At 42.0% G+C, this 23,339-nt stretch overlaps 1 protein-coding gene across 1 annotated transcript in view; it reads left to right on the top strand.

Annotated features, from left to right (window-relative positions):
* Positions 1 to 10,241: 10,241 nt before the first annotated feature.
* LOC116035206 (scavenger receptor cysteine-rich type 1 protein M130-like) overlaps positions 10,242 to 23,339 on the top strand; it is a gene marked incomplete at its 5' end in the record, with an annotated part of 19,518 nt that continues 6,420 nt past the window's right edge. Inside the window, 4 exons of the mRNA XM_031278182.2 lie at positions 10,242 to 10,284; positions 10,385 to 10,675; positions 22,042 to 22,356; positions 22,450 to 22,749. Coding sequence (XP_031134042.2) covers positions 10,242 to 10,284; positions 10,385 to 10,675; positions 22,042 to 22,356; positions 22,450 to 22,749 — 949 coding nt within the window. The remainder of the gene's footprint in view (positions 10,285 to 10,384; positions 10,676 to 22,041; positions 22,357 to 22,449; positions 22,750 to 23,339) is intronic.

Here is a 23,339-nt window from a genome sequence, read left to right on the forward strand (position 1 = left end):
AACAGCGGCCACAGATCACCTTCCTCGTTAACCCTTTCACTGCTGAATCCGATTGTTTGAAAGCCCCTTTAGTGACAAATGAGTGAGAGAGTTGCTTCAAGTGGCCACAATCGAGTTCAAGCAAGACCTGAAAAGGATTGTGGATAACAAAGACTGTCAGGTTTCCCACTGAGTCAATCTAAGTGAGAAAAAAAACTATGAAAACTGCTATGTATTATGACTGTCATTAGATCTGGAAGACACTGTTGCTGTTGTAGTGTGGACATGCATGTGTTGTGTGGCTTTTTGCTATGGTGCGGTTTTTTTTGTGGCTCTTTATACCTAACTGGTTGGCCACCCCTGGTCTATCCAATGAATGCAGAGGCATTTTCTTTCCTGGTTCGGTTGGAACACGCCCCATAATCCCAGCCCAATGGAGTGGTATCAGACTCACATTCTGACTAGAATCTGAGTATGACCACGTCAGGCTAATGCTGAGGTTGTTGAAGACCAAAAAACATATGTGGAATAATAATAATAATAATAATAATAATAATAATAATAATAATAATAATAATAATTAATAAAGAATAGAATAACAATACTGTGAATGCTGTTGAATCAGCATTCACAAAATTACTCATGTATTGTAATTATGTAATTTTAAACATTTTCCTGCAGTATAAAAATGGCACCACGGATCAGCCCCCTTCAGGATGCCACTCACTATGTTCTTTCAAAGTCTGACAAGACATCCAAATTAGAGGTGAAGTATATCAATGCAGTTAAAGGTAAGATGGTGTCTGATGTGATTTATCAGATAATAATTATAATGTATACAATCATTATTTGATGAACATCTAATGCAGAATGTCAGGCTAACTTGATGATCTCAAATTTGCTACTATATGTTAAGGTCTAGACTAATATGAAAGAAAATGTTGAAAATGCTTTTTTTGTCTTTCACAGGACGTGGTGTATTTCCAAAGTCCTCTATTTGCAAAGGAGATTTTGTTGTAGAATACAGGGGAGATATTAGAAATGACGCAGAATCCCAGGGAAGACGAAAACTTTACCACCCGTCATGTGCTGTTTTTATGTTTGTGTTTAAGTGGAAAGGGAAAACATGGTGGTAAGACTTCAACTTGTACCTGTACTATACTCTCTAAGTGAGGCTCTGATGTGGTGATATTTAGTGATGTTTGTATTTCCTCCTTTCTCATGTTTCCATTTTAAGTATTGATGCTTCGAGAGAAGATGGGTCATTTCAACATTAAAGGAGAGGAAATTACGCATGACTATGGGGGTGAAGACTGCCCATGGAGAACACAAGTATGTTGCACATTATACAGTGTACACAATGGCCCATGGTGTTGCAACATGTATCAAAATCTCTTGAATTGATTAGGATATGAATATTATAGAAGATATCAATCTAAGGCTATGTTGAAACTGCAGGCAAATCAGATATTTTAACCAGAGTTCCTGCACTGGTATTTGTTAGTGATCAGATTGGATTTGTGCATTAATGTTCATTACTTCATATTTCATTCTACAGTCTCTTTATGTCAGGTTTTGGTATTTTGATGTCTTAAGTAGCTAAGAAGAGGAAGGAGGTGTAATGTAATGTACTGTAGTATAAATTATTACACTCAACAGTGTAATGTAATGCATCTAGAAGGTTTGTAGAAGTATGGTAGGCTACTTAGGGTAGATCTTAACCTTCAGAAGGGTCTTTTTAATGGGTAATTATCAGTGTTTTCTGGACACTGACAATATCCCCACAGCATACCTTTTGTCAGTGTCTGAGTAGAAACTGTGTGTGAAACATTTTGGACCAAACTGGTCCCCACAACAAACTATTACGTTGTCTGTATAATGTCCCCAGAAAGCCTGTTGTGTTTGAGTTGAGCAGCATGTAAATACTCATTCATGAAAACAGGAACTTCAGAGACTTGGGAAGGCAAAATGCGACAACACATGGTGGTTAAACTGCTTGACTAAATTTTATCCTCAATTGAGATTCCTTTAGATGCTGCTGTGTAATGTATCTACTAGAAATAAGAGGAATATACTTTATAAGATGTTGCTTTTTTTGCAGGGTAGAAAACCTAAGGAATCAATAGGTACCAACTATGTCATGCTAGTTAGATGGGAAGTGATCAAAATAGGCTTTTATTTTGGCAAGGTATTTTCAAAAGGCTCCCTTGACCTCTGACCTCCAGATATCTGAATGAAATGTCACATAACTCACATACTGTAAAGTCTGCAGAGTTTAACTTTATTTTGTGTTCATGTTTGTTAAGTCCCCATTAATAAAAGGTACATAAATGTATCTGCTTTCATCTAAAGATTGATAGTTTTAATAATGCAGAAGATTAGAGGGAACCTTGTACAACTGTAGAATCTCTTTTATATCCAAACTAAGTTGGTTTAACAACTGAATATGAAGAATCAAGAATCAACATTGGGATCAGAAATGTAATCAAATCTGGATCATGTGAATGAATAGATTCAAGAAATCAGCAGCGATTCCCAGCTCTGATTGTGACAGCCGGAGCTCCAGCTGAGGCTCATGGGTACTGTAGTTCTAATAAAGAGGACGGTCTGTCAGATGTGTGGGATCAAAGTGTGGTCACTGTGACAGCTTCAGGACATTTCCTGTGTGTTTCTGTGGAACTGATTGTTCTGTGTCTTTACACAGGTTGGGTATCGGTTGTTTATTTTCCCTAAATGGTGCCTGAACCAATACTTTAATATCAGCAACATTAAAGAACAGCTTGTTTATTGATGAGGCCATATGGTCAGATTTAAATTATTTAAAAAAAATATATCAAAACAAGAACTTATTTAACCAGTGAGTTGCTGTTAAATAACAAAAAGAAGAACCAATAGATTGCAGAAGCAGAGCAACGTGCTGGATCTCTAAAAAGTGTCTTGATATTGAATCAATAGTTTGATCACCAATCAATATAATGTTTAGTTGAGCTGTAGTTGAGTTCTGTGTGAAAGTCTGTCTGCTGATGTTTCCACGGCAACGAGACTGCTAGAGTTAATCTGATGGAACATGTCAGAAACCACAGTCCTACAATCTGTCATCTGTGTGTGTGTGTGTGTGTGTGTGTGTGTGTGTGTGTGTGTGTGTGTGTGTGAGCAGCTTCTTATCAGAGCATCAGTTTCCCAGAGATTCAGTTCAGAGAAGTTCCCTTCAGTCGTCAGCGTGTTGAGTTCTTTTACAAATGGATCCGTTTGGACGTAACTATTCTTGAAACGAATCCAGGGAAGACGGGTAAAAAAAAGATGGTTTTGGTACGTGAGGACGTGGCCTAAATTGCCGTTTACAGTCGTAAACCTGAACTTCCAAGACAATCTACAGTAACGCTTACTGACGAAAATCCCACTTTTCATGCAGTGGGTGGGGTGTGTGTGTGTGTGTTTGTGTGTGCTTCTGTGTGTGCTTCTGTGTATGTGTGTGTGTGTGTGTGTGTGTTATTGTGTGTGTGTCTGTTAGTGTGTGTGTGTTAGTGTGTGTGTGTGTGTGTGTGTGTGCATGTTAGTGTGTGTTTGAGTGTATGTGTGTTTTAGAATGTGTGTTAGCATGTGTTTCTGTGTTAGTGTGTGTGTGTGTGTATGTTTGTGTGGCTGTGTGTGCTGTGTGGGTTTGTCTGTGTGAGCAGGGGTTAAATTGGGATTTGTTATGTGGGGGGGGGGCTCTCCCTAGGGGGGTCTGGGGGTATGCCCACCCGAGAAATGTTTTTGAAAAATAAACCATTAAATGTCACTTTCTGGAGAGTTTTGTGCAAAGAAATGGAGAAATCGAGTCTTACATATGTGCAAAACTGCAATGTTAAGAGCCTATACTTTGCATTGTTGTAGTATCAACAGGTATTAGGGCATTTAGCATTTACATTACTGTTACTGTAAATAGTCATCACTTGATTACACATTGTATACACACACACATACAATGTGCCACGTGAAGAGACAGTGCAGCATATGACAGTAGCAACAGCTGAGAAGATTTGGGTCTGTGGTGACCAGGTCCACCTCACACAAACTTCCTTCTCCCATTCTCTCTCTTTACTACAACACACACACACACACACACACACACACACAAACTCCGATGCTCGGAGGGGAGCCATGGCCGGCTTGGAGCCCTGCCGCTGGAGGAGATGAGACGGCGAGGACCGGGTCAACGGCTTGGCCAGTGACATGAACTCGTAGCGGCCGTTGGAGCTTCCGAGCACCGGGCTTCCACCGCTGCGAACGGGGTTTTTAGCTTTAGGAGAATTTCATCTGATAATCCTACCGACGTAGACACTCAGGCTTTATGTAGTTAAAAATAGTCTAAAATAGACATGACTTTTCAAACAACTCTTTAATTTATTGTCAGAAATGTCATGTTTTCAAAAGCATCACTTCCATCAAATTGTATGTGACATATTTCCAGTAGGCAACTGACTGCAAGCAGAAACATCCGGACGTGTGTGTGTGTGTGTGTGTGTGTGTGTGTGTGTGTGTGTGTGTGTGTGTGTGTGTGTGTGTGAGACTGTGCCAGCTTTAATCTGATGGAACATGTCAGAAACCACAGTCCTACAATCTGTCATCTGTGTGTGTGTGTGTGTGTGTGTGTGTGTGTGTGTGTGTGAGCAGCTTCTTATCAGAGCATCAGTTTCTCAGAGATTCAGTTCAGAGTTCCCTTCAGTCCACAGAGTGGAAACATCATCTTTAATGGAGCCATCAGAGACACACAGACACACAATCACACTCTTTTTCCTACTTTAGTTCTGTCAAACTGCATCCTGAGAGGCTGTGTGCTGGATGGGAGGAATGTCCCCAAGGTGGCTGCAACAGCCTACAACCAAGATGGCCACCAGCCTAAAACTACAACATCCAGGTCAGCATCAGTGAGAGCCAGCTGCCAGCAATCCAGCAGGTGACAAGAGTTTAACGAGGTAGAGACAGAGACAGATATGTAGTGCTTTTATTTAGTTGTTATATGTTCACACACACATGCAAGACAAGTAGAGTTAAACTTTGGAAACAGGGGGCGTGTTACCGACTTTCACCTCAGAATATCTGAGTTCTGAGTACAAATGGCTATAAATGAGATGTATTCCAGTAAAGCTCCGCCTCTTCCTGTATGCAGATGCAACCTGAGGACAGCACATGTGATGATCAGAGCAGAGAGCAGACAGACGGGAATACGGACGCAGAGAGACCCTCCACCTGGAAATGGATGACCTGCTGCTGCTGCTGCTGCTGTGGAGCTCAGGTACCACTCTGCTTTAAACATCGTCTCTTCTTATCATTCATTGATTCTTTATTTCCTCTCAGACACACAAAGTGCCTCATGGCTTCATAACACACCGTTTCAGTTGCAGTGTTAAAACATTTCATATTCACATATCGATCTGTAAATCAGAGACAGAGAAAGAAAAGACAACAAAAGGAAAAATGGATTTAGTCAAATCGTTAGAATCCTTCAAATTTTCATCAAATCAAACCACGTTTCTGATTCTATTTTTAATCCGTTGTTATTTCTGTAACATCCAACCTTAACCCTAATTATTTAACCAAACACTGAACTAATGATGCCATATCAGAAATTATAACTTTACTCATCATCAGAACCAGACAGAATCTGCAGATTGTTTAACAGTTATCAGAGATGATCCAGAATGACAATCTGAAGAATTTAGTGTTTTTCTGTTCGAGGTGGAGATTTAATATTTGGAGTTATGTTTTTTATGTTTTAAATGTGTTTTAAGTCTGTGTGAAATTCTGCATAGTAACATTCTGTCACCCTGCTGATAATCAGTAATCATCTGTGTGGTTTTTAATGATAAGCGGGAAATTGTGCAGAAAGTTTTGCGGTGACTCCTCCTCATGACAGCTTTACAGGAAACGCTGCAGCATGTGATCAGTGTTACTGAGAGGGAGTTGATCAGGTTGAGAACTGTGTTTCCTGTTCTCTCTCCTGCAGCCGTATCACAGCTGATTGATATCTGGATGCTAATGCTAACACAACACTTCCTGCTGCTGCTTCACATTAAAACATCCTCAACTGGACAAACACAGGAGACTTTTATTGTGAAGCAGTCACAGGAAACAGTCTAAACACTAAACACACATACTTGTGTGTGTGTGTGTGTCTGTGTGTCTGTGTGTGTCTGTGTGTCCATCTGTGTTTGTGTCTCTGTGTGTGAGTGTGAGTGTGTGTGTGTGTGTGTGTGTGTGTGTGTGTGTGTGTGTGATCCAATCATGCTGCCAGACCTCTGATTGACTGTTTACATCCCGTAAACACTCCCACAAGCACACTGACCAGACACACTCTCCCAAAGTCAATAATCAGAGATACAGCGCTACACGCCCCTCTGTGCTCCCTTCAGAGCAATCACCCATTCATAATCCCATAACCACCGTGTCTGTCCCCCGACTGAGACCGTTTAAACCAAACGCTAACAAAAGAGGTGCTATACTAAACAACCTAATTGGAATTAAAACAACCACTGCAACGATAGAACAGAATAGGAAAATCAAATGTGGACTATTAAATATTAGATCTCTGTCATCGAAAGCATTACTGGTAAACGAATTGATATCAGATAACCACATTGATTTATTCTGCCTCACCGAAACCTGGCTGGGCCATGACGAATATGTTAGTTTAAACGAAGCCACTCCTCCCAGTCATAATAATACCCAAATTCCACGAGGCTCAGGCCGAGGAGGGGGAGTTGCAGCCATATTTGACTCGAGCCTGTTAATTAATCCTAAACCTAAACTAAATTATAACTCGTTTGAAAGCCTTGTTCTTAATCTTCAACACCCAACATGGAAAACAGTACAGCCAATTATATTCGTTGTTGTTTACCGAGCACCAGGTCCATATTCTGAGTTTTTATCTGAATTCTCAGAGTTTTTATCATGCGTAGTCCTTCAATCAGACAAAGTACTTATTGTAGGTGATTTTAATATCCATGTGGACATTGAGAGCAATAGCCTTAGTACTGCCTTCAACTCACTACTAGATTCAATTGGTTTCAGTCAGAGGGTGCATAAGGCCACGCACTGTTTTAACCACACCCTCGACCTTGTGCTAGAATATGGCATCAAAATTGACGATTTAATAGTATTTCCGCAGAATCCTTTATTATCAGACCATTTTTTAATAACTTTCGAATTCCTACTACCAGACTATACGAAATTAAATAAAAGTTTCTACACTAGATGCTTATCTGACAGTGCTATAGCTAAATTTAAGGAAGCTATTCCAACAGCACTTAACTTAATGTCATGCCTTAATATAACAGAGGACTGTTATGTTAACTCTAGTCCCTCCCAACTTGATAACTTTGTAGACGCTGCTACGGCCTGCCTACGGACTACTTTAGACTCGGTTGCTCCTCTCAAAAAGAAGATGATGAAGGAAAGGAAACTAGCACCTTGGTATAACTCCCAAACTCGCAAATTAAAACAAATCTCACGAAAACTTGAAAGTAAATGGCGTTCCACCAAACTGGAAGAATCTCGTGTGGATTGGCAAGATAGTCTAAAAAATTATAGGAGGGCCCTCAGAAATGCCAGATCAGACTACTACTCAATACTAATAGAAGAAAATAAGAACAACCCAAGGTTTCTTTTCAGCACTGTAGCCAGGCTGACAGATAGTCACAGCTCTATTGAGCCATCTATTCCTATAGCTCTGAGCAGTGATGACTTCATGACCTTTTTTAATGATAAAATTATAACAATTAGAGAAAAAATTCATCACCTTCTGCCCACAGCTTCCAACGACTCACCATTGGGCGCAGGAGGGCTAGAGAGAACGATAAGACCTGATACTTATTTAGACGGCTTTTATCCTTTAGACCTCCAACAATTAATGTTAAGGGTCTCTTCAGCTAAGCCAACTACCTGTCTCTTAGACCCCATTCCAACGAAGCTACTTAAAGAAGCACTACCCGTGGTCAATACCACATTACTAGATACGATCAATATGTCCTTATTAACGGGTCACGTACCGCAGTCTTTTAAAGTAGCTGTGATAAAACCTATTCTGAAAAAACCCACCCTCGACCCTGAGGTCTTAGCCAACTATAGACCTATATCTAACCTCCCATTTCTCTCCAAAATCCTTGAGAAGGTAGTCGCTAATCAATTGTGTGACTTTCTGCATAGAAATAGTCTATTTGAAGACTTTCAGTCAGGATTTAGAAAGCATCATAGCACAGAGACGGCACTGGTGAAAATCACTAACGACCTTCTAACTGCTGCTGACAAAGGACTTGTCTCCGTACTTGTCTTATTAGATCTTAGTGCTGCATTCGACACTATTGACCATACCATCCTCTTACAGAGACTGGAACATTTAGTTGGCATTAAAGGAATCGCACTAAGCTGGTTTAAGTCCTATTTTTCTGAGCGATCCCAATTTGTTAATATTAACGATAAACCATCCAAATACGCTAAAGTTAGCCATGGCGTTCCTCAAGGCTCAGTGCTTGGACCAATTCTATTCTCTTTATATATGCTTCCTCTAGGCAATATTATTAGGAAACACTCAATTAACTTTCACTGTTACGCAGACGACACCCAATTATATCTGTCAATCAAGCCAGACGAAAGCGGTCAGTTAGCTAAACTTCAAGCGTGCATTAAAGATATAAAATCCTGGATGACCCACAATTTTCTGATGTTGAACTCAAACAAACAGAAGTTATTGTGCTGGGACCCAAGCACCACCGAACTTCATTATCTAAATATATAGCTACCCTAGATGGTATTGCCCTGGCCTCCAGCACTACTGTCAGAAATCTAGGAGTCATTTTTGACCAGGATCTATCCTTTAACGCCCACTTAAAACAAACCTCAAGAACAGCCTTTTTCCATCTTCGTAACATTGCCAAAATCAGGAACATCCTGTCTCAAAACGATGCTGAAAAACTAGTCCATGCATTCGTAACTTCCCGGCTGGACTACTGTAATTCTTTACTATCAGGCTGCTCAAATAAGTCCCTCAAGACCCTCCAGCTGATCCAGAATGCTGCAGCACGTGTTCTGACAAGAACTAACAAAAGAGATCACATTTCTCCTGTATTAGCTTCTCTGCATTGGCTTCCTGTAAAATCCAGGATTGAATTTAAAATCCTTCTCCTGACCTACAAAGCACTAAATGGTCAAGCACCATCATACATAGAAGAGCTTTTAGTACCTTATTGTCCCACTAGAGCACTGCGCTCCCAGAACTCAGAGCTACTTGTGGTTCCTAGAGTCTCTAAAAGTAGAATCGGAGCCAGAGCCTTCAGCTACCAGGCTCCTCTCCTGTGGAACCAGCTCCCAACTTGGGTTCGGGGGGCTGACACCGTCGCCACATTTAAGAATAAACTGAAAACCATCATCTTTGATAAAGCTTATAGTTAGGGAGTGAGGAGTTGCAGCATAGTAGAGTAGAGTAGAGGGAGGCAGGAAGTACAAGCCCGTTCCGGCAGGGGAGAGTACGAGCCCGGTCCAGGGCCCCTCTCTTTAGCCTGCCTCTCTTAGTTATGTTATTATAACTCTAGACTGCTGTGGGAAGCTCCTTCCAAGGACACAATGAGCCGCTCCCTCTTCTCTCTTTTCACTTGTCTCCTTTTGTGTGCATCTTAGTCCCAGAAATGCCTGTTACTAACCTAGCTCTGGGGAGTTTTCTCCCCGGAGTCCCTTTGCTTCTTCTTCACCCAGAACATCGCCTCGGGGTCCTGGGTGCAGCTGACGCTATGGACTTACTACACCCTGCTACGCTCTGCGTTTCCCCGCAGTGTCCGACTGCGTCCTGCCGCGTCCAACCGCGTCCACCCAGGCTGCTGTGCCACACTACACCCCGTAACGCCCTGCTGTGCCCTACTATGACATGAACTACTATGACTACCATTGTGATCACTGCTTCACTATCTTTATTATGACTATTATTGCCACCATTCACCACTCCCCCAACTGGTGCCGTCAGACACCGCCTACCAAGAGTCTGGGTCTGTCCGAGGTTTCTTCCTAACAAAAAAAGGGAGTTTTTCCTTGCCACTGTCGCAATAGCTACTGCTAATGCTTGCTCTTGAGGCAACCACTGTAATAGTTGGGGCTTCGTAAAGTACAGAGTTTGGTCTAGACCTACTCTATCTGTAAAGTGTCTCGAGATATCTCTTGTTATGATTTGATACTATAAATAAAATTGAATTGAATTGAATTGAATTGCTTTCTCCTGATGTTTACCTTGTGATTTATCCTCAGGTCTCCAGGCTGAAGGAGAACTCACCTTAACAGGTAAACACAGACAGAAAAGACAAATAAAGAATCAGCATTTACACTTTCATCTTTTTAATTAAATTAACTCATTTTGGTGATGACTCTGGTTTCTGTTCAGAGTCTGTCAGGTTGGTGGGAGGAGCCAGTCGCTGTGCAGGAACACTGGAGGTGAAACATAAAGGAGAATGGAGACCAGTGAGATACAACTATAACTCTGGCTGGAGCCTGAAGGCAGCAGCTGCTGCCTGCAGAGAGTCAGACTGTGGCTCTGCTGTTTCTGTAGAGAGAGAAAAGTCCTCAGGCAGATCTGTGTGGTGGATCAGGTCTGTCTGTGTTGAGTCTGGATCTGCTCTGAGGGAGTTTGCTGCATCAGATTCCTCTTCCTCCTTCCTTCATCTCACCTGCTCAGGTAATCCCATCAAAGACATGAATGAATGAATGAATGAATGCTTTTATGTCGAACAACATACAAAAATACACAACAAAACCTTAAAATAAAAGATGAAATGTATTTCACTGTAAAAAACAAAAATAAATAAAAACTGTTAAATAAATAATTTAGTCTGAAAGAAAGTAGGAAGAATCTAAATCCTTACAGAGTAGTGGGGGCATACGGTTGTTATACATTAAGTCTCCCTTTAAATCATAGCCCCCCCCCACCCCCCCAATTAGACAAAATGTTAGACGATTATCTAACCAAAAACACAGAGATCCAGGAAATGTAGACTTACGCCTTCTCTACTGTGCCACACTTAAACACTACAAACATACACTCAGAATCAAAAAAGCCCAACACACACACACACACACACACACACACACACACACACACACAGCTGAGATTAATCGAGGAGTCCATAAACACAAACCAATTCTGGGTAAAATGGAAAAATCTTAAAAAATCCAAACCTGTAGAATTGGCGATACAGAATGGAGACATATGGGTTGGCCATTTTGAAACACTCTATGAACTACTACCAAGGAACCCAGACCCAAATCAAAATCAAATAATAACCAAACTGAATGAACTAGAATCGGCTGTAAAAGACAACCAGAATCCTCTCGACTCCCCCATTAATGAACAGGAACTAAGAGACAAACTCCAGGCACTAAAACCCCAAAAAGCCAGCGGGCTCGATGGCATCATGAACGAGATGCTGAAATACACCAGCTCACAATTCCCATTGGCCGTTCTGAAACTCTTTTAATTTGACTCTGAGTGTAGGTTACTTCCCTGACATCTGGAATCATGGTCTCATCACACCAATATACAAATCTGGAGATACATCTGACCCAAATAATTACCGAGGCATCTGTGTGAACAGTAATCTGGGGAAGCTCCTTTGTAGCATCATCAACTCCAGACTCATAAACTTCCTTACCAAACACAATGTCTTGAGTAAAAGTCACATTGGATTTGTACCAAAACACCAAACTTCAGATCATATTTAAACCCTACACACCCTGATAGACAAACATGTTCACCAAAACAACAACAAAATCTTTGCACGTTTCATAGATTTCAAAAAGGCATTCGACTCAATTTGGCACAGTGGTCTATTCTACAAAGTTATTGAATCTGGTGTAGGGGTAAAACATATGACATCATTACATCAATGTACACTAACAATAAGTGCAGTATTAAAATTAACAACTAAAGAACATCATTCTTCTGTCAGAAGGTGGAGTGAGACAGGGCTGCTGTTTGAGTCCCACTCTATTCAACATCTATATTAACCAGCTGGCCACCATCCTAGAGACATCAGCAGGACCTGGTCTCACTCTACACGACTCTGAGACCAAGTTCCTGCTCTATGCAGATGACCTGGTTCTGTTGTCCCCTACAGAACAGGGCTTACAGCAGAACCTGGACCTGCTGGAGCAGTACTGCCAGACCTGGGCCCTGGCAGTAAACACTCAAAAGACAAAGATAATGACTTTTCAAAAAAGATCCAGATCTCAGGGACACACATACAGCTTCACATTAGGAACACATAAATTAGACCACTGTACACATTACAATTATTTAGGACTGAAAATAAGTTCCACTGGAAGTTTTAACCCAGCGATAATGGAGCTGAGAGAGAAAGCACGCAGGGCATTTTATGCAAAAAAAAGTCAAATCTAGAATCTGGCTCAAACTATTAGAATCTGTAATAGAACCAATCCTCCTCTATGGTTCCTACCAGAATTCGGCCCATTTGGACAAAAACACAGTTGAAATCCTACATCTAGAGTTCTGTAAAAGCATCCTACAGGTGCACAGAAAAACCACCAACAACGCCTGCAGAGCTGAATCAGGCCAATTCCCATTATTCATCAAAATTCAAAAACATGCAATCAAATATTGGCTACATCTAAAAAACAGTGACCCCCACTCCTGTCAGCAGAAAGCCCTGCAATACCAAGAGCTGAGCAAAGAGAAGAGTCTACTCACTCAGCTGGTCCTGAAGCTCAGTTCACTTCCTGACCCTGTTCTGCCTCAGGACCAGTCTGGGAACCAACCAATCAGAGTTAACCAAATTATAACACAACAGGAACTAAACTACATCACCAACTGGAACACACAAACAAAAGCACAAAGCAAAATGCAGAGCTATCTGTCCCTAAAGAGAGAGGACAGAGCTATCTGTCCCTAAAGAGAGAGGACAGAGCTATCTGTCCCTAAAGATATAGGACAGAGCTATCTGTCCCTAAAGAGATAGGACAGAGCTATCTGTCCCAAATTCAAACACAAACACCCAACATTTGACCAAATAATCAACATCAATAAAATGCTGATCCTGCTGGGAGAACACCCAGAGAGCTACACACACACACACACACACACACAACTGTAATATTCTTGTTTTCATGTTGAGATGATTGTTGCTTTTATACGAATGTTAACCTAATACTTTATTATCTGCATCCTACTGGACTACTGGATGTAAATGTGTAACATGTTTCCCTGTTTATGTGCTTTAGCAATACTGTATGTCAATATGGTCATGCTAATAGAGAGAGAGAGAGAGAGAGAGAGAGAGAGAGAGAGAGAGAGAGATTTATAAAACCTTTATTTTAAAAAACTATGTATTTTTTTCCATCACAATAAATACTGTCTCAGAAAATATTGCACATAAACAAACAGGTAATCAACACGGCAAAAAAAAACACATCCCTACCTAAATACTCCGTCAAAAATTAAATCATCTCCTACTACAGAACATAATGCATCTTTATAGCACCACTGTTTCAGAAACTCATCAATGTTATTCATTTCTTTATAAAACCTAAAATCAACCCAGACTCTGGCTTTCACTAAAGAGATGAAAACAGGAAGTGCTTCCTGTCCTGTCCTGTCTTCTACTTTATTCTTCCTGCTACTGTAGATGGACATTTTTGCCTCTCCTACAATCAGGTTAAGTAATTGCCATTTAGAGGCATCAACTTTTCTATAGCCGGCTCCAAAAATGAAGACAACCTTAGACCACTTCTCACCAATCCGTATAAAAACCCTCTCCAGCACATCAAACAGCTCCCAGAGTCTCTGGCATTCATAAAAACAGTGAAAAACTGTCTCTACTTCACCACAGAATGGACAACCACTTACAACTGTTGGGTTGATCACAGAAATAAAAGCATTTACAGCAATAGCTCCATGTAAAATCCTCCACTGTAAATCCCCAGTCCTTTTCTTCAGAGGTGATTTATAAAGAACCCTCCATGCAGGTTTCACCCCACTGTCCACCCCCAGTCTCTGTCTCCACACTGTGTCCACTCTTCCGTCCAGTTTATCTCTATTCAGGAATTTTACACAACATTTGTACACAACCTTTCCTTTCACAGTATACAAGTCCACATACTTAGAGTCCATCACATTTAAAAAATCCCCAGTAAATCCATCCAGTTTAGGAGTAAATCCCAACTCTGGAAAAGGATCACTCCCATCAGGCGTTTCCACTCCAACACAGTACTCCTGGAGCATGTTACATTCCCCCTCCGTCAGTCTCTCAGTCCACTTCTGTAAAACGTTCCTGGTCTGTCGAATAGACCTCTGCCCCAGAAGGGAAGCCACAGCCGCTGTATCCGTCAGCCCAGGCCCTGCTACATCCACGATTCTCCTCAGGGTGACAGCTCCAGCGGTACACAGCATGTTGGTGAGGCCTGGTGTCGTGCTGTCCTGAACGTCCATCCTAGCCCCATTTATGAGGGGCTCTTCTAATAGCCAGTGCAGAGAGCACGTAGGCTCAAGTCTCTTCCACTTAAAAAAATTCCATACCTTAAAAAGTGCTTGATAAAAAGGAGGTAAACCACGCAGGTTTAAAAACTTAAAATCCATCAGAAACAGTGCAGTGTCCAAACCCAGACCAGCTGTCTCCCGTAACAAGCTACTTGCCACATCCCTCCAAACCACATCTGTTGGACCTGTGAGATATTTCTGTACAAACTGTACTCTGAAAGTTGCCACTCTACTCTCTATGTGTACCAGACCTTGGCCGCCCTCCTCCTTTGGTAAAAATAAAACACTCTGAGATACCCAATGTAACTTGTCCCAAAAGAAATTCACTAAAACAGCTTGTACCTTTTGAATGAGCCCTTTTGGGGGCTCCATACAGGCCAACCGATGCCACAGAGCAGATGCTACCAGATTATTAATAATTAGTGCTCTGCCTCTAAATGACAGTTGTGGTTTCAGCCATTTCCACTTATTGAGTGTTCCTTCTACTTTCTCTACCACTCCCTCCCAGTTCTTTTTGACTATATTCTCATTACCAACGTACACACCAAGATATTTAAGCCCATCCCTTTTCCACACCAGTCCTCCTGGAAGACTGGGCAGACCCCTCCTCCAACTCCCAACTGCCAATGCTTCACTTTTTGCCCAATTTACCTTTGCGGCTGATATTATTCCAAAATCTTTGACAATACTTTCTATTTTTTTTATATCTTCCTGATTTTTTACAAACACAATGACATCGTCCGCATACACAGATAAGACATGTTTTTTGTTAAAACCCTTTACAGACAACCCCTCAATACTAGCCCTGATCTTACATAACATGGGCTCTATAGAAAGCGAGTACAACATGCCTGAGAGAGGACAGCCCTGCCTCACCCCCCTATGCACCTTAAAAGGGGCACTCAGACCACCATTGATTTTCAACACACTCTCAATGTCATTGTACAAAACCTTGATCATGGCTATAAGACACGGGCTGAGGCCAAAACTCTCCAGAACCTTCCAGAGATAAAGGTGCTCAACCCGGTCAAAAGCCTTTTCCTGGTCCAAAGAAATAAGACCAGTCTCAATACCCAAAGAACTAGAGACGTCCAAAATATCTCTAATTAAGGACACATTGTCCACGATGGACCTACCAGGCACACAATATGTCTGGTCTTCATGGATCACCATCTCCATCACATCTCTCAGTCTGTTGGCCAATGCTTTGGACAGGATTTTATAGTCTATGCAGAGAAGAGACACAGGACGCCAGTTTCTGATCTCTTGTAGATCCCCTTTCTTCGGTAAGAGAGTTATTACTGCTCTCCTGCAACTTATCGGCAGCAACATGTCTTTAAAACTCTCATTAAAAACCGTTAAAAGATCTTCACCCAAATCCCTCCAGAACTCCTTGTAAAACTCCACTGGAAAGCCATCAATGCCCGGGGCCTTCCCCCCCTCCATACTCTGCAGGGCTGAGAACAGTTCCTGCAATGCCAGTGGTTCCTCAAGCACAACGTTCATGTCTTCTTGGACTTTGGGCAACCCTTCACAGAAGGATTCAAACAGTTCTTCTTCTTCTTTATACTCACTGCTATAAAGCTCTGAGTAGAAGCCCACTGCATGCCTCCTCATCTCATTTGGCTCTCTGAGTTCTCGTCCAGTAGCAGAACGCAGAGCATGAAGAAATCTGCTCTGCCCATTTTTCTTCTCAAGACCAAAGAAGAACTTAGACGGTGAATCCATCAGTGCCACACTCTGGAAACGTGACCGGACCAACGCCCCCTGAACCTTGGTGCCTAGTAGGTCTCTAAGGGCAGACTTTTTCGATTTGAGATCTTCAATATGACCCCGATTTCCAGTGGAATCTACCAAATTCTGCAAATCCACAATTTCAATCTCCAGATCCCTCATTGACCTGGTGATGTCCCGTGTGACATTGAGAGTGTATTGTCGACAGAGTTGTTTTATCTCTGCCTTCCCACAATCCCACCACTGCCTCAGAGAGTTAAACTCTTGTTTTCTGGTTCTAAAAATACCCCAAAAAAACCTGAAAACACCCTTAAAGTTATCATCACTCAACAGCGTTGTGTTAAAATGCCAAAAAGCACTTTTAGGTTTTATATTTGTAATCAACACATTGCACATGACCAGGGAATGATCAGTAAAACCCACAGGAACCATTCTGCAATCTTGAAAAATGTTAAAATGATGTTTAAAACAATAGAAACGGTCCAACCTAGCCAGGGATATTACATTCCCTCTAGTGTGAGCCCAAGTATACTGCCTTTCATCACCATTCCTCCTTCTCCAAACATCTATTAAGTCATGGGTTTCCAGCGTTTGCCTCAGTTCCCTCTGCGATGCACTGTGTGGTTCTGAGTGATTCCTGTCTAAAACATCATTTTCCGTACAATTAAAATCCCCTCCTAAAAATAAAAAATCTTCAATCTTAACTGCACTTAAAGTAGTATTTAAAACCTGTAAAAAACACACTCTATCAGGTCCTGTAGTAGGAGCATACACATTCATAAAAACAACATTAAACTGCTCAAATATTGCCTTCACCACCACCAAGCTACCCTCCAGCACATGCTCTACCTCAATAGAGACTGGGGAAAAACTCTTTGAAAAGAGGATGCCCACCCCCCCCCTGGTTGCGCTCTTGTGACTCAGCACCACCTCCCCCTCCCACTCCCTCCTCCAGTCAGCCTCATTGCTGCTGTCAGTGTGCGTCTCTTGTAGAAATAAAACATCAATGTGTTTCATCCTCATAGATTCATAAATATTGGCTCTTTTTTGTACATTTCTGGCTCCATTTACATTCAAGCTCCCTACCTTAAAAACATCCATATTAAATAAGATGTTAAAAGCAAAAATAGTAAACAATAAGTTAAAAATGCACATTGGAGCATATTCCTTCATCAATATTTATTTGTTTCTTTACTTTAACCACAAGTTTCTTCAATCTAAAACCCTCTTGGAGTGTAATTTCAGACACTTCTTTTTGGCTGTTGTGGAATCTGACTGAGGAGCAGAACAGAACCAAATCGGGAAAGAAATCCTCTATTTTTACACCCTGCTGATTTTTCGTTTGTTTTAGGAAATTTTTAATTTTTTCAGCAGTATAGAGCTGTCTTTGTTGACTGCTGCTGAAATTGGGAAACTCACTCTCATCCGACACACATTCATCACTCTCACTGCCCTCCGTGCAGACCTTCCTCACACTCTCCTCACTCACTCTGCTTGCTTTAGCTTCACTGGAGGTAACGCTTGTCTTCCTTCTGCGTTTAGCAGCAATTTTAGATTTAGCTGCTGCCTCTTCCCCCTCCATCACTTCCCCCTCCATCACTACCTCCTCCACCTGTTCACTTTGTTCATCCGTTTTATTAACCATTTCATTAACCTCGGCAGTCTGCACCTCACCTGTCTCCCCTGACTGTCTCCCCTGTGTGTCCCTAGTCTCACCTGTCTGTTCCCCAGACACACCTTCACCTTCACCTGTTTGTTTTTTTTCTTTTTCTTTTTCTTTCTCCTCACCGGCTACCCTTCTCTCAACTACACTCACAGCTTCATTCTCATTCTCTCCTCCATCATTCACACTAACACCCGGTGCATCAGTACTCACCCGGTGCGTCTGGTCAGACACGGCATCGCCACGCCGCGGTGCAGCGCGCGGAGTGGGCATCGGCCCACTCCGGTGCAGCCGGTGCAGTCGGCACCGGGGCTTCCGCCCCGGCACCAGCAGCCCCTCCCGGACCGGGAGGATTCGGATCACCTCGTCTCGGGCAGGCTCTCACCGTGTGTCCCACCTCTCCACAACCAAAACATTTCATCTCTGATGACGTTGCAAAAATCACGTATTCATAATCATCTACTTTAACATGGAACCGGAGGTTTAACTCCTCGTTCCGATGGTTCAGTATCATATAGAGCTGTCTGCGGTGAGACACGACGTGCTTCAGCAACGGAGATTTACATCCAGACAGGATTTTTTTAACGGGGGAGACTATCTTCCCGTGTCTGGACAACTCTCTGCTGAGGAAGCCATCAGAGATGAACGGTGGGACGTTTGACAGGACTACCTTGGTGGCTGGTTGTGTCAGTGGTAGCACCTGAACAAACATTTCATTCACAGTGATGCCCGCCTCGATGACTTGGTTCACCTTGTCCTCTCGGTCCAGGAAGATGACCACGGCGCCGTTCATCCGAGCGGCCGACTTAATACTACCGTGCCCGACCTTTTCCCCCACAGCTAAACTAATGTCCTCCACGCTGCACGGGAAACTAGGACAGATCTTAATGCCATGTTTCCTGGTGAGCATGGAGAACCCCTCTCCATTCACCATGGCGGCTGCACACGCCGACCGGCGAGACGCCGGCAGGAGACAAAACCACCCAATAACCTAAACTAACCACCAAAAGTACTATAAATTAAATATAAAGTGACCTATACCATTAAACTAACCAAAACTAAATGAAATTATCAAAAAAAAAAAAAAGAAAAGTAAGAAAAACTACAAACACTGCAGCTCACTCACACACACTCACACACTCAGCTCGGACTCAGAGACAGAGAGAGAGAGAGAGAGACAGAGAGAGAGAGAGAGAGAGAGATAAACAGAGAGAGAGAGACAGAGACAGAGAGAGAGAGAGAGAGAAACAGAGAGAGAGAGAGAGAGAGACAGAGAGAGAGAGAGAGAGAGAGAAACAGAGAGAGAGAGAGAGAGACAGAGAGAGAGAGAGAGAGACAGAGACAGAGAGAGAGAGAGACAGAGACAGAGAGAGAGAGAGAGAAACAGAGAGAGAGAGAGAGAGAGAGACAGAGAGAGAGAGAGAGTCTGTCTGAACACTCCTGTTTTCTGAACGACAGTTTAAACATCGACGTACTATGTGATGTCATTTCATCATCTGCTGTCTTAGTTTGTGATCCCCTGTGTCTTGTTGCTAATGACAACTGTTTTCGTCTTCTCTGAGGTGATTTTCGACCGTTTTCGACGCACTTCTTTCGGCATTTTGAGCTACCGCGGAAATGTCAGAGCGCGTCACGTGACGATTCTGAGCGAATCACGTTGTCAGAAATTGGCATCAGCCAATGAGATTGCGCATTTTGAGTTAAATCCCCCCTTTTACTTTCACGATTGGTTACTGATAAAAAGGAAATGACCATATTTGGATCCGACAGCATTGCACAGGAGAAAGAGAGCTTTCCAACAGTATATGTGATGACAGGGTGCAGACAGCGATCGCGGAGCAGCGGGATGATTTAGAACGCCAACTTTTGTTGAATTTAGGAGAAATCTACCGACGCAAACAGACAAAGTGGAGTAAAATAAAGTAAATGTGTATTTCGGACTTCATTTCACCACAAGTCTGAAAGAAGACATGTTATTGAAGACAAATAGCCCAAAATCTCAAAACTGACCAGTGAAAAAAAACGATGTTTTTGCCTGCTGTGTCTCGCCTTAAAAAAAAAAGAATAACGAAACTCAATATGTGGCGGCCGGAGATGATTCTGTGGAGCACCGCCACAAATTAATCTATGTTTGGAAACACTGTTTTTGTGTCTAAGTGACTGATGGGAACAACAATCTTTGACATTGGTCCAGTATTAAGAGAGATCTCTGCAGTCAGCAGCAGAGAAACAAGCTACAATGTTAGTTAATAGGACAACTGTTCAGCTTGTATTTACCTTCACAAAAGTTCTGTTTTTACCGACTCAGATTATTATTCTAAGTGTCTGACAACATTATGGAAAGGATTAATGATAATGAGTATGATCCTTTTTTTACACATAAAAACATTAGTAAAATTGCGTTCTATAAACCCACCAGACTCCATGTAAATAAACAGTAATTTTATCATTGTAAAATACACCGCTTTTAAAGTCGAAAGAAACAAAATAAAACTATGAAAACCCATTTTGGGTCGTCTTTCCACTTTTCACTCTAGTTTTGGTTGAAATAAACACATAGTTTACCGATTTACATGTGAAAATAGTCTGGCTCTATACACGCTAAAAGTACTGTTTTTCTAAATGGAGTCTGGTGGGTTTAGTGTTAGCAACCTCAGAGATGTTTCTGGTTTAACAGAAAGGTGTTAAAGAGGTTTTAAAGGTCTATCTCTGTAGGGATCCTTTCCATAATGTTGTCAGATACTTAGAATAATAATCTGAGTCTGTCAACGGCAAAAACAGAACTTTTAGTGGAACAAATTGACGATGCACATTTGTCCCAATGGGGGACATTACAGACAGAATTGAAGAATAATACATTAGTGTGCTGACAATGACCTACATTATATACTCGCGTGTGTGCTCCTTCCTCTGTCCCAGTGACAGTCAGTGGTTTCCATTAGACTGAACTGTAAAGTTATCCAGGACAATGACATCATAAAATGTAGAGAAGTGGACTTGTTTCTGGAAGCTTCAAACTGTCTGTCTGTCTGTCTGTCTGTCTGTCTGTCTCTGTCTGTCTCTCTGTCTGTCTGTTTGTCTCTCTGTCTGTCTGTCTGACTGTCTGCCTGCCTGTCTGTCTATCTGTCTGTCTCTCTGTCTGTCTGACTGTCTGTCTCTCTGTCTGTCTGTCTGTCTATCTGTCTGTCTCTCTCTCTGTCTGACTGTCTGTTTGTCTCTCTGTCTGTCTGCCTGCCTGTCTGCCTGCCTGTCTGTCTTTGATATTTTAATTCTTTTAAAGATCCCGTGTGGTCCAGATCATCGGTAGATGCTAGATCACACCTGATACACATGTTGACATCAACACACAGCATCCTGTTCAGGCGTCAACACTTCAGGCTTCCTGTCTGTCATTACAGCTGAAGACTGACTGTAATGGAGTATAGCGTCACTTTCTACCGTATAAATCACCAACAAGGACATCTAGACCAAAAACTACAGTCTTCAGGGGCCAGGGTGTAGTTGATGACTGCCACTTCCAGCACTACCTGAGGTTCAGATTTCCCTGTTTTGTAATTGTAATGAACAAATAAAATGTGAGTCGAAATAACAAGTTAATGATGCAGATTTGTAAAAACTATGAATCCATTCTTCATCAGGTCTGTCTGCAAGACGACAAGCAAACAACTTTTAAAATGTTTGTTTTCTGAATGGAGTTTGGATGGATCAGAGCTATGCTAACATTGTAGCTGCTCCATCAACACAACAGACACATTATTTCAGAACTTAATAGGTAGTTTCACTCTTCCCAAAGAAAGCTCCTTTTGCATCTGCTGTCTGTAAATAATGAGGAGCTACAGACAGCTACACTCATCTGTTCCTCCATTTCTGCTTCAACAACGTGAGGACATCAGGAGGATCTGAACACTTTCAAGACACAGCGTCTCACACATTTCTTACTCCAGTTCAAATATTTCAACTCACAAATACACGACACCGGCTTGAATGACAAAGATTTTGTGTCTATTTCCGTATTTCTATTGAGTTTGTATGTTGTCACGTCTCCGCATTCACACTTTACCCGGGCGGTGTGACCACGGTATAAAGATGAGTTCTGTTGTTAATGATGTCTGGTGTCTTTTCTCTCTCTCTATTGTATCTTCTATCATCTCTCCAGACTCTGTCAGGCTGGTGAATGGGACCAGTCTGTGCTCAGGCAGACTGGAGGTGAAGACTAACCAGTCTATCCAGCGCTGGTCTTCAGTGTGTGAAGATGACTTTGACCAGCAGGATGCAGAGGTGGTCTGTAGGGAGCTTGGCTGTGGGGCTCCTTCAGTCCTCCAGGGGGAGCTCTATGGAGAAGTGGTGCCTCCAATGAGGACCAAGGAGTTCCAGTGTGGAGGCCATGAGTCTGCTCTCCTGGACTGTAGAAGCTCAGGCTCAGATAGAAACACCTGCTCACCTGGAAAAGCTGTTGGACTCACCTGCTCAGGTAAGAGAGGAGCTGCAGCTCTGATTTGGTTCATTTCTGTTCTAATGAAACTCACTTTGTTCTTTTGCTGATGACTCTCTGGTTTCTGTTCAGAGCCTGATGCTGTCAGGTTGGTGGGAGGAGCCAGTCGCTGTGCAGGAACACTGGAGGTGAAACATAAAGGAGAATGGAGACCAGTGAGTTACTACTCTGACTGGACCCTGAAGACAGCAGCTGCTGCCTGCAGAGAGTTAGACTGTGGCTCTGCTGTTTCTGTAGAGAGAGAAGAGTCCTCAGTCAGATCTGTGTGGAGGATCTGGTCTGACTGTGTTGAGGATGGATCTACTCTGAGGGAGTGTGCAAGATCAGATTCATTATATCCCTCTTCCTCCTTCCTTCATCTCACCTGCTCAGGTAAGCCCATCAAAGACATGAATGAATGAATGAATGAATGAATGAATGAATGAATGAATGCTTTTATTTCGAACAACATACAAAAATACACAACAAAACCTTAAAATAAAAGACGAAATGTATTTCACTGTAAAAAATAAAAATAAATATAAACTGTTAAATAAATAATTTAGTCTGAAAGAAAGTAGGAAGAATCTAAATCCTTACAGAGTAGTGGGGGCATACGGTTGTTATACATTAAGTTTCTCTTTAAATCATAGCCCCCCCCCCTCTCTGTCCTGGAACATTTTTTGAATGTTACCAGGAAGTTAATTATTTCTCTCTTTGTACTTTAAAGGGTAACTAATGTTTTTCAACCTGGACCATATGTTCCTGTTTTTCAGTGTTTCCCAAAGATTAGAAAGCAATTTGTGGTGGCGGGGTCACCCTGTGTCTGACCGGGGGGATTCACAATAACTCCTTCATTAATAATTTCTTACACAGAACATTATTATATTAAATTTTAATCAAAAATGTTTTCACACCTTCACAAAATCCACACACCCAACCCATTCAAATGTCTTTACCTCTACAAAATCATGTTGGATGCT

Source organism: Sander lucioperca, unplaced genomic scaffold (assembly GCF_008315115.2).
Source record: "Sander lucioperca isolate FBNREF2018 unplaced genomic scaffold, SLUC_FBN_1.2 Unpl_5, whole genome shotgun sequence".
Lineage (NCBI taxonomy): Eukaryota > Metazoa > Chordata > Actinopteri > Perciformes > Percidae > Sander > Sander lucioperca.